Here is a 13,989-nt window from a genome sequence, read left to right as displayed (position 1 = left end):
TTAAATGTTTTTAATGGAGGAAGAAGGCAAAAGCGCCTTCCCCGTTCCGAGCCGATCACCCTCTCTGAGCCTCAGTTTCTCCCTGTGCGAAGCGCGTGTCACTGGCCCGCCTGGTCTTGACTGCGGGGCCGGGTGGGCGCTCGGTTGCGGGCCCTGCTGTTCCACACCATGGTCGCGACTGTTATTTTTCGGCAATAACAGCCCCGGGCCGGGGGCCCCAGGTTCGGGCACCGCAGATTGCCCAGCCATGGCCCGTGTGGTTCCAGGGAGGTCCCGGGGGTGCCGGTCGGGCGGGGGAGGGGAGGCGGCGGTTGGGTGGTGGGTGGGGCGGAGCGAGCTTCCTGTCCCCACGGTGCACACAGGCCTCTGCTCGGTGCCGACGGAAGTGGCAGGGGCCTGGCTTCGTCTCCCAGCGCCTGCCCCATCAGACGGGGCCCCAGTGTCACTCGCTGCCCTGCCGGGTGAGTTCAACCCTGGCCGGCAGGCACCTGTGTGCCCTCCTTGCCCCCTCAGGAACAGAAGGGAGACCTCCCTGCCTGCCCCAGGCCTGGGTTTCGGGGGAAGTAGCGGGTGTCACTTCCTGGGCCGGGCCAGGGCCTGCATGGGGCACCCTCTGCTCACTGGCCCCCCATCACGGCTTTGAGTGGTGAAGCGAGCCGGGGGCGGTGGAGGGGACCAAAGCCAGGGTGGGGGTTCCGAACAGGAATCGGGCCAGAGCTCAGATCACCGTCACCCGGGGAACCAACGATTCACTTCTCTGTGCCTCAGTGGCCTCACGTGAGGAGTCGGGATGGTGCTTCACTGATGACGGTGACAGTCGGGCCGGGCCGGCGCACACTGGTGCTCAGCGAGTCTCTGCGTGCGGGTGACGGGCGGGTGAGGCCACGTCACTGGAAGTGTAGAAACAGCAGCAAGATTCTTGGGTTTCTGGGAACCTGGGCACGCGGCGGCTCCTGGATCCCCTAGGGCAATGTCGCGACGGAGCCCTGGAGGAGAAGCCGGTGTGTTCTTTCCCAATCAACGCCCTTAAAAAAAAAAAGGCTAGTAAACGGAGGAGTTGGTGTGTAATTGTACTGATTTTACTTAGTTTAAAATTAAGTTGCCACGTGGGGCTGGCGGCTCACAGCTCGGAGGGATTCGGAAGCTCGGGGACCAGGTTGCAGCCAGAGCTAAGACATGATGTGGGAATGTGGGGCTCGTCCCGCTAGGCAGCATCATCCGGGTACCCCCACCCCCACCCCACAGACTAGGCGTCCTGGGCGGCTGCTCTGGGGACTGAAGTTCTCAGGGTCCTCAGCATTGTGCGGTACAGGGTGGTGGTTGGGAACATTTGTTGAAACAAATAATTTTTTTACCTGGTGAACTCCTACTCATGCTTTAAAACTCCAACTCCCATGACCCCTCCTTTATAGTCAAGCCCTTGTCCTTCCACCTGGCCCAGCCCCGAACGTGTGGAACCAGGGGCGTCTGTGTCCAGCTCTGTCCCCCTAGACTGCAGACTCCTTTGTGGCTGGGCCTGGGGCTGAATCATCTCAGGGACCCTGGCATTGTCCTGGCCAGCGCGGGTGCATGGAAGGTGCCAGATGACTCAAAAGTCCCTGGACTGGAGGCTGGATGACAATGGGTCGAATTAAACTAACTTTCAAGATTAGGTAAACTGAGGCTCAGAGAGGGGCAGCCGTGCCCAATATTCTGGTTGGTCCCTTCCCAGTTAGCCCAGGGAGCTTCCCCATCCTGCGGCCACCGGTCCGTGTCCCTGCTGCTACTGTGCCTCCAAGGCTCCCAGCTGCTGCTGAGCTGCTCGTGGGGCCATGAATTATGGATGAGGCCTGCAGGCTCCAGTGACAAGCCTGGCCTCGAGAACATGCCAAGGACACCACATGTCCCTCCCTGCTGGGAGGCCTGGCCCAAACCCCCGTGCAAAGAGACCTGGGGTCCCCCAGCAAGACCCATTCTAACCATTTCCTCTTGTCTTGCAGATGGGGAAACTGAGGCACAGAGGTGGACAGTGACTCAGACATCAGGTAGAACACTGGCTTCCAAGGGCAGGGTTGGGACTCGTGGGGGCACTAGTGCCAGCTGGGTCACCACAGTGACAGGGAGCTCTCCATCCTAGGCGTGTTCATGAGGTGGGGACTGTTGTAGAGGGGTTCAGGAGACCCCAGGGGACCCTCGGGGACCCCTGATCACAGCCCCGGCATCCGTCTCTCACCAAACCCTTTTCCTGCAGGAAGCACCTGGAGTGGATCTGAGGGCTCAGATCTGGGCTCAGCTGGTCCAGAGTGCAAATCTACTGTGGCTTCCTGGCTGTGTGACTTTGGCAAGTGGCTTCCCCTTTGGGGATGGGGGGGCTTGGTTTCCCCATCTGCGAAATGGCTCAAAGCTTCTCAACCTAGAGTGGGGCTCACCTAACACTACTCTCACCCCTTCCCATGAACTCTTATACATGCTTAAAAACCCGACTTTCTATGCCCCTTCCTCCAATCTGAACTGCCCTAGCCCTTGTCCCTCTGTCTAGTCTAGCCTTGACCCTATGGGACTGGGGGCATCTGTGTCCCGTTCTGTCCCCCTAGACTGGGAACTACCTGGTGTCAGGGCCAAGGGTGAATTATCTCAGGGGCCCTGGTACGCTCACAGCACTGGGGCTTTCTGTTCCTCCTCCCTCCTTCCTCTCCTGCCTCCGCGGGGGAATTCCCTCCTCAGGCCCATACTGGCAATGACGCTGTGGCTCAGACTTGCCTCTCTCTTCAGGCAGGCACCGGACAGGGACCTGTGGGGGTCTCCACAGAGGCCATCAGGATGTCATATTTTGGGGAGCATTTTTGGGTAAGACCTCCTCTTATTTTGGCAGGGGCTCCTAGCAGAGCTGCAGGGACTTTTATGGAGATGGGGGACTGGGCGTGTTGTGGGCAGAAGGTCCGCAGGGCATAGAAGTTCGAGGGAGGAGGATCGGGCTGGGCTCGAATCCACAGCGGCAGACCTCGCAGGCCCTGTGGCCTTGGCCCAGCCGCAGCTTGCACCACAGGGAGACTGAGGCCCAAGCAGGAATCTCCCGCCTGGCCCGACGTGCCCAGTGCAAAAGTGCAGAGTACGAGCTCAAACCTGGCCCGGGGCCGAGCTTCCAGGATCCAGGGTCAGCGCAGCCGGGGCATTTCCGCACGCTCCCGTCCTGGGCAGCTGGGGGTTTTCTTGGCTTGACCTCCACGGCCCCTGCACCCCTCTGCTGTCACGGCTGGGGCCCACCTACTGTGGCCCGAGGCGGGGCTGAGTGAGGCAGATTTGTTTTCACTCATGGATTTCCTCCCTCCCTGCCACCACGACCTCGTGCCCAGCCAACTCTGGGACATGCTGGGACCTCCAAGAGGCCCCACCCCAGCCCTGGTCCCCAAGGAGGAGTCCCCAAGTCCAGGCGACCCACTCCGGCCAGCCAGACACCCCTAGCCTTGCAGGATCATGGCTGAGCCCTGCACTGGGGGCGTACCCAGAGTGGGAGCCGGGACACAGAGCCATGTTTGCTGTGGGACAGCCTGGGCAGAAGCCCAGCGGTGTGACACTGGCAGCCTGGGCAAGTCAGGGAACAGGGACTCCTCTTGCAGGGCCAGACTAATGGGAAGCCACCGAGGATGTGTGAACAGGAGGGGGCCCAGGAGTCAGGGAGGGACCAGAGGAGAAAGCCCCTTCCCCAGTTGCAGGCCCTGAGCTTGCAGAGGAAGCCCGTTGCCAGGCAACTTGTTGCCCCTGGCAACAAGCCCCAATCCCTCCCTTTCTCCCTCCCCAGCTGGGGCTCCTCTTACTGGCACTTGCTTTCTTAAAGGGGCCACACCCCCTTGCCACCTGCAGAGGTCTGACCTGCGCCCTCTCTGCAAGGGTCCAACTCCCCAGATTATCCTCTGAAAGGCTGTGTGACCCCAGCGAGGGGCTATGCCTCTCTGAGCCCCTGTTAGTGCCTCTGTGCAAGGGGTTGACCATTTCAGGATCAAAAGTCGCCCACATTTTGGAACCCTGACAGTGGCACCTACATGTATTTTAAATTCTTTTTAATTGCGTGAGGCGTGCAGGCTCCCTGCAGAAAATTCAGATCAGCAAAGAGAAAATAGAAACCACCCCCAACTCCCCCACCTCACCCAAAGATAGCCCAGTGCAAAGTGGTTAAGAGCTTTGAATTCAGGATTCGAATTGGGCTCTGCTGGGAGCCCTCAGGCAGGTGGCTTCGGCTCCCCGAGGGTCAGTTTCTCCATTTGGGAATGGGGAATGAAATTCCTGCCTCACTCCTGGACTCAGGGACGGCTCCCGTGACATCTGTCACTAGCCAGGTGTCTTTTCAACACTCGCTTGTATTGGAGCCGCCACGTATGCCTGGCGTTTTGCTGGGTGATGCTGGGGCCCTGGATGGCCCGTAGATCAAGCCAGACAGCAATGCCCCAGTCTTGTTGGGCCAGGGCAGGGCCAGAGGTATAGAGGGCACTAGGGAGCCATGGGGAACGTGTGAGCAGGAAAGGGACATGATCAAGCTCTGTTGGAAAGACTCTACTCAGGCTGGCACAGGGCAAAACTTGGATCTAGAGGTTCTGGTAGGAGACACAGGCCCGAGACAGCCCCTCCTGGACCCTCGGCTGCCAGCCCAGTCCAAGGGAGGCAGACGCCACAGAGGGTGTTGCCAGGTCTGGGAAACAGGCCAGTGGTTGGCTCTGGGTCAGCCACAGATGCTGGCCTGGGCGGCGGTGCCTGGTGCAGCCTCATCCGAGGATCCCCCGGGTCCAGCACTGTGGCAGCCTCGTCTCACCAAGCCCCTTGGGAGTCGGGTGCTGTCATTTGTCCCCACTTGTCAGACAAGGAAGGAAATTGAGGCCCAGAGAGTGAAGTCACCAACCCGAAGTGAGCCAGTGCGTGTAAGGAGAAATTTGACCCTTGAACCCCGATAGTACAACTCCGAACATGAAAGGAGAGGAAATGTGTTACTGGGGAGCTGGAGGGAAGAGAGTCTGAGAAGCTTCCTAGAGAAGGCGGGCCTGGCAGTGATGCTTGGGGAGTGGAAGGATTTGGATGAGTGGGAGGAGAGAGAGCCTGGCGAGCTGGTGGCAGGAATGCCCTGGCTGGTGGCGGAAAGGCACCGCATGTCTTTGTTCTTTTTTGTTTTGCTGGCAAGGTTAGGAAAAAGCTAGGAGATGAGGCCGGAAAGAAAATTCCAGGCTAAGGACTTGAACTTCGGTTACTGGTGGGCAATAGGGAGCCATAGATGATTCTAGAATGAGGAGCGACCATTGGGAGATCTGGGCTTGAGGCTGACCTGGGTCTGCCCCAGTCTTGGCTTCAGTTTCTCCATTTCTGCAGCAACAGGGGTTATCTAGCAGCAACTTCTGGCTTTAGCCTTCGAAGCCTCCAGGTAATTGGGGGGGCGAACCTATAGGTGGGAGGGGAAGGAGGAATCCACCATTTATGGAGAGCCTGCCAAGTGCTGCCAAAGGGATCGCTTTAGTGATTTCCGCCGGGAGCGAAATAGCATCAGATCCCCCTGCAAGCCTCCTCTTTCAGTCTCAATTACAAGGCCTCGTTTGGTGCTAAAATGTCTCCAGTTCCCTCGGACCCCAGCTGATTGCCCCTCTTAATGGACAGCTTAGTTCAGACATGACGCCCTTGACAGGCGGCAGGATCTGGCCGGCATTAAAATACAATTGTTGCCTCATTTTTTCCTATTTCCATCATATGGCAAGGGGTCCTGATTTTCCATCTAGAATAGCAGTAAAAGTTGCCCTTTTACACGGTTGCATTCGGAGCAGAAACATGAGCGAATTTAAAACAAAGTGTTAACTAACCATATGATGAATTAGCAAAAACTAGAGTCCCTTTGGGGCTTCGGGGAATGCTGATGTGGGTCATCTTGGTGCTCACCTTGTCCCCACATAAGAGGCAGATGACCCCCAGCCCCATTTTAATGAGGAGCTACTAAGAGTTCAGAGAAGAGCAGTGAGTTTCCCAGGTCACACAGTACAGCCCTGGCCTCCTCTGCTGCGATGACCCCAGTACGTGGAGGAAAGAGGTTCAGCAGGGCATCAGCATGCACCAGGGCAGAGGCCCAGTTCCCATCAGTACTAGCAGGTAACAGCAGAATTACTCGTTCGTTCATTTATTCAACAAACTCAAAGCCTCACTCTGTGCTGGGCTTTGCTGGGTCCAGAGAGTGAACTCAGACCTGGACCCTTCTCTGGGTTCTCAGAGAAGGCGTTTCCATGTTGATGAGAACTGAAAACATAACTATAGTGACTTAAACAACAGGGGTTGTATTGGCTTACAAAACTGAACAATTGTGGGGTAATGTGGCTTTCAGGGTGGGTTTGATCCAGCAGCTAGACCCAACACATGTTTTTCTATATGGACTCTCTCTGGCTCAGCTTCTTTCCAAGGTTTGTGGTTTCCACTTGACTTCCGGTATCTCCTGTGAGCACATAATTCCTTATTTATGGAAAGTCACAAAGAGAAGAACAGAGGGGAAGAGACTGATTGAGACAGAAACAGAGACACAGAAAAACAGGGAAAGAGGGAGACACAAAGACAAAGACAGAGACAAAGAGACTATGAACACATGAGATTGACCTCCCTTAACTATGGGACAAAAAAAAATCCCAGATTTCTCTCTGATTGGACCAACTCAAGGCCCTTGAAACAATCCCTGTGGCTGGGGGAAATGCAACATGCTGATTAGTTCAGGCCTGAACCTATCCCTACAGCCAAGGGGATGGACTTCTGCTAGTTTGCTTTTTGGCCCACACCCCTGTTGCTAGGCAAATTTGATATCTCCTACAGTCTCTTTCTGAATCTCAACCCCCATCCCCTGCAGGGCGAGAAAAACCATGGCTTTGAGGTCCTGTACCACAGTGTGAAGCAGGGACCCATCTCCACCAAGGAGCTGGCGGACTTCATCCGGGAGAGGTGAGGTCCCCTGAGCCCCACCCACCCGAGCCCACAGCCATGGCCCATGCAGCCACGCCCACTTCGTGGCCACACCACGCCCTGTTCAGTCCGGGTCTACATCCCTGGGGGATCTAGGAACCAAAGGGGCTTGAAGACCCTGGAAACCAGGCATTCTCAACCCTGCCGGCCCCATATCCCCTTCTAAACAACAATCATCAGCTCTCGAACGCCTTCCTCCTGCAGACAAGATAACATAATCTACTTGGGCGGGGGGGATTGGAAACTCCATCTCGTGCCCTTGAGATGATCGATGCAGACACATACGATGAGAGCATCCACATTTCAGCCTGGCAATGCACAGACACCCACGTTCTAGAAAACATAATGAACGCGAGTTGCGAGGCAACCTCTGCTCCCGTGCACGCCCCGAACAAAATCGAGGTTCTGTCAGGGCCAGGGCGTGAATGGATGTCAGACAGGCATCCAGCAGTGTCTCCCAAGAGGGGAAAAGGAAAGATATGCTTTTTTCCTGCAATTAAATGAGCCGAACCACATACGGTTTGTAGCACGGTGCCTACCTTATCTTATGTGCTCAAAAAACGTTTTACCTGCGGCTGCTGTGATCACTGCTGTTGTTGATAAAATGTTTCACTGAAGAAAAAAACCCCCTATGGATTTCCACACCGTCCCCCAGGGTTCTGTGGTTTTGTATCACCCCCCCCCATTGGAGAGCTACTTCTCAAATGTCTGAGATGGGGAAACCGAGGCTCAGAGCGGTGGCGCCTCTCCTAAAAGTGTCCCTAAGTGTCCTTGTCTTCACCCTGTCCTCCTACACAGAGCCACCATCGAGGAGACCTACTCAAAGGCTATGGCGAAACTTTCCAAGCTGGCCAGCAACGGGACCCCTGTGGGGTGAGTTGGCCTCTGGGGACCCTGGTGGCATTGGGAGCCTCCCCTTGGGTGTGCCTCTCTTCACACTCATGACATGTGGAACAGGTGTTCTCTGCGCCACTCATGGGGCTGACTGGATAGGGGATGTGTATCATTCATTCCCTCACTGGCTCATGCATTCATTGCACGATTGCTGAGCGGCTTCCGCGTGCCAGGCGTTGGCGGCAGTGCAGGTACAGCTGCAGTGAAGGCTGTGACAGGCGCTAAGCGCACATGCGGTTTCCTCCCGGCGAGCAAAGTGCTAGGAAGGGAGTGAACTGGGAGAACGAGAGACTGGGCACTTCCTCTGGGGCGGGCCCTTAACACGGAGAAGTTGCTGGCTGTAGGGGTGTCTGAGGGACAGAGACCCAGGCAGGTGGCTCAGCCGTGCAAAGGCCCTGAGGCAGCAACACACTTGCCATGTTCAAGAAAGAGTGAGAAGGCTGGCGTGGCTGCAGGGCCCGACTGAGGGGGACAGAAAGTGGGGTGGGGGTGGGGAGATGGGGGGAGGCGACAGGGGCCGACACACAAGTGACTTTTAAATGAAGACACGACGTGGTCCCGTTGGCATTCTGCAAAATTCCCTGTGGCTGCCGCAGGACGAAATTTCTGTCGGGAGGGCAAGGGTTTGAATTCCAGCTCTGATGTTCATTTGCTGAGGGCCTGGGGTGAGTTATGGAGCGTCCCATGCCTCAGTTTCCCCGTCTGTCCCAGGCCCGCCTCTTGGCACTTGCAGTGGGAACGAAATGGATTAATGGGCGTTGATGCTTAGCGGGGCCCAGCGCGTGCGCAGTAGTGCCTGAGCCAATGCCAGCCGTGCTGTCTGAGGGGCCCCCGCAGAGGGTGGGCCTGCTGGGTCCTGGGTGTGACCCCGCCTGTCCCCAGGACCTTCGCCCCGCTCTGGGAGGTCTTCCGCGTGTCCTCGGACAAGCTGGCGCTCTGCCACCTGGAGCTCACCAGGAAGCTGCAAGATCTCATCAAAGACGTGCTCCGCTATGGGGACGAGCAGCTGAAGACCCACAAGAAGGTGAGTGTCCTGGCGCTACCCGGTGGGCTAGCGGGGGACGCGGCCGCCCACACGACCCCGGCATGTCTGCAGCCTTTGAACCTCCAGCCCTTGGAGCACGTGTGCCTCTGAGAATTCCGCAAACCCCAACACGGAACCCAGAACCCTGCAGACTGAACACTGTCAGACGCTCCGGATTCTAGACCAGGAGTCCGCAAACTGCGGCCCTCGGGCCAGACCTGGTCTAAGAAGGGTTTTTGCATTTTTAAGTGGTAGGGGAAAAAAACATCGAAAGAAGAATAAAATTTCATGGCATGCGAAACTTATATGACACCCAGATTCCAGGGTGGCAGATGAGCTTTATGGGCACGCGGCTGGGCCCGTCCGCGGGCAGGCCTCCTGTGGTCGTGTCTGCGTCCAGCCGAACACATTTACCCTCTGTCCCTCTACAGAAAATATTTGCCAACCCTGTCCTAAAGTATTGAAAGCTGCAGATCTGGATATGTGACATTTCTAGATTCTTCCAAAGCAAGAATCTTGGAAGATTCAAGCCTCAGACTCTTGGGAACCCACAATATCTGAAGCTTATCGCTGTGCAATCATAGAGGCCGTGCGTGGACGGAGTTCTAGAATCTGTGTACTTTTAACTCTCACTAAAAAGGGGGCTTGGCAGTACTTAATACCACTGAACATGCCCTAAAAATGGTTAGATATTAAAGTTTATGTTATGTGTATTTTACCACTATTTTTTTAAAAGGGGGGATTTGGGCTGGGCACGGAGGCTCACCCTGTGATCCTAGCACTCTGGGAGGTTGAGTCAGGAGGACGTACTGAGGTCAGGAGTTCGAGACCAGCCTGAGCAAGAGCGAGACCCCATTTCTACTAAAAACAGAAAAATTAGCTGGGCGTGGCAGCGTACACCTGTAGTCCCAGCTACTTGGGAGGCTGAGGCAGGAGGACCGCTTGAGCCCAGGGTGTTCGAGGCTGCAGTGAGCTATCATGACGCCACTGCACTCTAGCCCAAGCAACAGAGCAAGACCCTGTCTCAAAAAAAAAGTACCTATTTAGAAATTTTCAAATGTTTTGAAATGAGTAGACCACTCAGAGAAGACCTGGAATCCCACGGAGTGTTTGGGAAGCCAGGAATTTGACAGTCCACTCACGCCCTCCCCTCCCCATCCCCGCAGTGCAAGGAGGAAGTGATGGGCACCTTGGACGCCGTGCAGGTGCTCGCGGGCGTCAGCCAGCTCCTGCCCAAGTCCCGCGAGAACTACCTGAACCGCTGCATGGACCAGGAGCGGCTGCGGAGAGAAAGCAGCAGCCAGAAGGAAACGGACAAGGTGCGCGCGCAGCCGCCGCTCCTGGGGCGGCCGATCGGAGGGGCAGGCGGGGCCCCGAGTGACGGTCGGTGAACCTGCGCGTGATCACAGCGCGGGCACCCAGAGGCGTCTGCCTGCCAGGTGATGGGACCAGGAGAAAAGCCCCGAGTGTCCCCGCTCAAACCCCGCCCCGTCCCTGTGCCTCCCAGGCAGAGACCAAAACCAAGAAGGCAGCAGAGAGCCTGCGGCGCTCCGTGGAGAAGTACAACTCGGCCCGGGCCGACTTCGAGCAGAAGATGCTCGACTCAGCCCTGGTGAGAACCCAGCACGCGCGCCTTCGGGACGCACACACTCCTGGGCCAGGGATGCCGCGGGCCTCAGAAGTCCAGAGCCTCTGAAGCCTCGGCTTCTTAGAATCATGGGTTTAAAGTCTACTTTATCATTGTTGGCATTATGATTTAAAAAGAAAAAAAGAAAAAAATGTGCCTCAGTTTCCCCATCTGTAAAGTGGAGAATAGTACCTGCCTCACAGAGTTGTTGTGAAGATTAAATGGGTCGCTTTATATGAAGTTTTCAGACCAGATGCATAGAAACCACTCCATGAGCTATTATGATTATTTCTACTATTATCGATGGAGTTTTTGGATGAGACAGGGCAGAGTTTAGGAGCTGAAAGTCTCCTGACATTTCCAGGTGGCTGGAAGACCTAGGTTCTGTGGAACAGCCTCCATCCCTCACCAGCTATGTGACCTTTCACAGGATGCGGCACTTCTGTGGGCCTCTGTCCACCTAAATGTACAAAAAGCAGATTGGAATTCTAGGATTAGGAATCAGAATTTTTTTTCAAATTGCAAGTGATAGAAACCTTTATTCCATTAACAAGGACATTTATAGGCTCAGGAAACTGATGTTTTTTGGGGGCGGGGGAAGTTTCAGGCATAGCTGGATCCAGGTGCTCAAATGGTGTTGGCAGTAAGTTATGACTTTCTGATTCTCACATCTGTTTTCCTCCCTGGGGATTTCACTCCCAGGAGGACATGCCCGTGTGTGTGTGTGTGTGTGTGTGTGTGTGTGTGTGTTTACTGCACACAGCAAAGTGGCCACCAGCAGCCCCCACTTAAATCCAATTCATTGGCCCAGGAATGAATGTTTCTTTTCCCAGTTTGAGCAAAAGTCCTAGGGAAGACTCTCATTGGCTCTTCCCCAAATCAATCACTAAGGCGAGGGGGTGGGACATTTTGATTGAAGCTTTGATCTTCCCATTTGCCCCTCCCCTCCTGCCTCAGCGCTTCCAAGCCATGGAGGAGACCCACCTAAGGAACATGAAGGCACTGCTGGGCTCCTACGCCCACTCCGTGGAGGACACCCACGTGCAGATCGGGCAGGTGAGTTGGGCTGGGTGTGCAGAATGAGGTGGGGCCAGTGCTCGGCAGGAGGGACCGCAAGTCACACAGCCCGCCCACCCGGCCCAGGTGCATGAGGAATTTAAGCAGAACATCGAGAACGTCAGCGTGGAGGTGCTTCTCAGGAAGTTTGCAGAGAGCAAGGGCACAGGCCGGGAGAAGCCAGGTGAGTCGGGCAGCTGTGGGGTCATGGCCACGGGGAAAGAGCAGGACTTGAGAGGCAGGAAAATGAAACTTTCAGGGCCTTGGTTTCTTCATCACAAAAATGGGCTGATGACAAGTCCAATTCCCGAGCCTGATCTTGTGTGTAAATCTCTTAGAACCAGATCCCAGTGGAGCCTTGAATGACAGGCTTAGCCACTCAGACTTCACCCCAATGGCCCAAGGGAGCCGTCGAGTATTGTTGAGCAAAAGAACGCCTTGAAAATACTCAGATGCGGGACTGGGGAGGAGTTGAGTGCAAAAGTTTTGAAGTCAGAGCCAGGTTTGAGTCTTTCCTTCATCCTTGCTGTGTGACCTTGGACCTGTGTCTTGACTTCTCTGAGCCTCAGTTTCCTCATCTGTAAAGTGGGGAGGATAACAAGCCCCGCCTAATGTTGTAACATTCAGTGATTTGGTACAGGTAAAGGGCCTTTGGTACAGTGTCTGGCACACAGTAGGCACTCACTAAATGCTGGTACAGTCTGCGTCTCCAAGTCTAGTCAGCGAGTAAGGCCTGTCCTTTCGCCCTCCTGTCTCTCTGGCTCAGCCCTGGCTCAAGCCACCCCTCACTGTGTGGGTGCCCGCTTGTGTCCTTTATGGGCCCCAGATCTGTCATGCCCTGCTCCTGCTCACACACCCTGCATGGCTCCCTACTGCCCCTGGGAGAGTCCCTGTTCCTCATCCTGGTGCTCGAAGCCCAGCCCCACTGCACAGACTCACGCTCCATGCCCTGATCCAACCCAAGTTCCAGCTGGGAGTCCTGGAAGGGCCTAGAAGCAGCTCAGGTGTCACCCCCTCCAGCCCGTCCCAAGGCGGCACAGCCCAGCTGGGACCAGAACCAGCCCGGCGGCTCATCCCACTCGCGACTGTCTGCGGGGCTGGTTCGGCATCTTGGCTCTTGCCCCGGAACCGGACTGACCTTGAGCGCAGGTCCGGGTGCCCCCGTGCGGCCGCGAGCGGGGAGCAGGCCCCTCCCGGGTGCGGTCTGCCCGCCTCGGTGAAGTCCCATCTCCTGTCTCAGGGCCTCTGGACTTTGAAGCGTACAGCGCGGCTGCCCTGCAGGAAGGCAAGTGCGTCTGGGCCTGGACGCCCAGGCTGGACCGTGGCGGGAGGAAGGGGGCTCTGGACGGAAACGGGGGCACCTCCCAGGGCTCAGCTGCCCCCCGATCCGTCCTCAGCAATGAAACGTCTGCGGGGAGCCAAGGCCTTTCGCCTGCCAGGACTAAGCCGGCGGGAGCGCGAGCCGCGTGCAGCTGTGTGAGCCAGGGCCCTGCCCGCCCCACCCCCAGGCTAGACCCCCTCTGTCCCGGGCCAGCTCAGTGTGACCCCTGCGGGCCCCAGTGCTAGCTCAGGGCAGTATCACAGACCAGGAGCTGCCCCCAGGTTCCGAGTCCGGGTTGGGGGCTGAGAGGGGCCGCTAGATGAGGTGGCGGAGCTGACACCAACCTCTCTTCCTCCATCCCCAGAGACATGCTGGAGCCCGGTTCAGAGGTGAGTGGCGTGCGAGGGCCGGGCTGCAGGCGGGAGGGGTGCGATTCCACCTCGGCCCCCAAAGTCCAGAGCCCAGCTGGAAGCCCAAGAGCTGAGCTTGCGAGGCGGGCTGGAGGGGGCACAGCTCGGGGGCTGGGTTCAAAGCCCACCTCAGCTACAAACTCCTGTGGGCCACGTGGGGAGGACCGATGTCCTCGCTGAGCCCCGGTGTGTCCCAGGAACCTGCGCACACACCGGGGGAAAGTGGCTTTCCAGTCAGGGTCTGGAGGCGAGGGGGTGCCAGGGGAGATGGGGCGTTAGGTGACGGGGAGCCTGATTCACCGTTTGCCCCCTGCCCAGCCGTGTCCGGAGGTGGATGAGGAAGGTTTCACTGTCCGGCCTGACGTGACGCAGAACAATATCCTTCTGGCGCCCCCTGGGGGCAGTTGCTGGCACAGTAAGGACAAAACTGTCCACCATGACCGTTAGCGACCGTCTCTCTCTGTGTACACCCTGGAAAGAGCCTCTGTTGCGGATGAAGCAGACCTAAATGCAAACACCCGCCCTGAGGGATCAGGGTTAGGCAAGACAGAGGGGGATTTGGGTTACGCCACAGGGAAAGCCAGAAGGGTTTCCTGGACGAGGGGCACCAGTGTTGGGGTTTAGCAGCTGAATAGGAGTTCTCCAGTTAGGGGAGGATATGCTTGTGCAAAGGCCTGGTGGATGGGGGGGTGGTGCCGGTGGAGGTGGG

At 56.9% G+C, this 13,989-nt stretch overlaps 1 protein-coding gene across 1 annotated transcript in view; it reads left to right on the top strand.

The window, feature by feature from the left end:
* Positions 1–2,763: 2,763 nt before the first annotated feature.
* FCHO1 (FCH domain only 1) overlaps positions 2,764–13,989 on the top strand; it is a 29,440-nt gene continuing 18,214 nt past the window's right edge. The window contains exons 1-12 of the mRNA XM_012653981.1: positions 2,764–2,826; positions 6,836–6,927; positions 7,747–7,821; positions 8,725–8,866; positions 10,033–10,185; positions 10,374–10,478; positions 11,451–11,549; positions 11,637–11,733; positions 12,790–12,834; positions 12,947–13,025; positions 13,235–13,259; positions 13,599–13,690. Of these exons, the coding sequence (XP_012509435.1) occupies positions 2,800–2,826; positions 6,836–6,927; positions 7,747–7,821; positions 8,725–8,866; positions 10,033–10,185; positions 10,374–10,478; positions 11,451–11,549; positions 11,637–11,733; positions 12,790–12,834; positions 12,947–13,025; positions 13,235–13,259; positions 13,599–13,690 (1,031 nt within the window). The 5' untranslated portion in view covers positions 2,764–2,799. The remainder of the gene's footprint in view (positions 2,827–6,835; positions 6,928–7,746; positions 7,822–8,724; positions 8,867–10,032; positions 10,186–10,373; positions 10,479–11,450; positions 11,550–11,636; positions 11,734–12,789; positions 12,835–12,946; positions 13,026–13,234; positions 13,260–13,598; positions 13,691–13,989) is intronic.

Source organism: Propithecus coquereli, unplaced genomic scaffold, assembly GCF_000956105.1.
Source record: "Propithecus coquereli isolate 6110/MARCELLA unplaced genomic scaffold, Pcoq_1.0 Scaffold438, whole genome shotgun sequence".
NCBI classification, from domain to species: domain Eukaryota; kingdom Metazoa; phylum Chordata; class Mammalia; order Primates; family Indriidae; genus Propithecus; species Propithecus coquereli.
The sequence above is the reverse complement of the archived record's forward strand: the minus strand, read 5'-3'. Positions and strand labels throughout refer to the sequence as shown.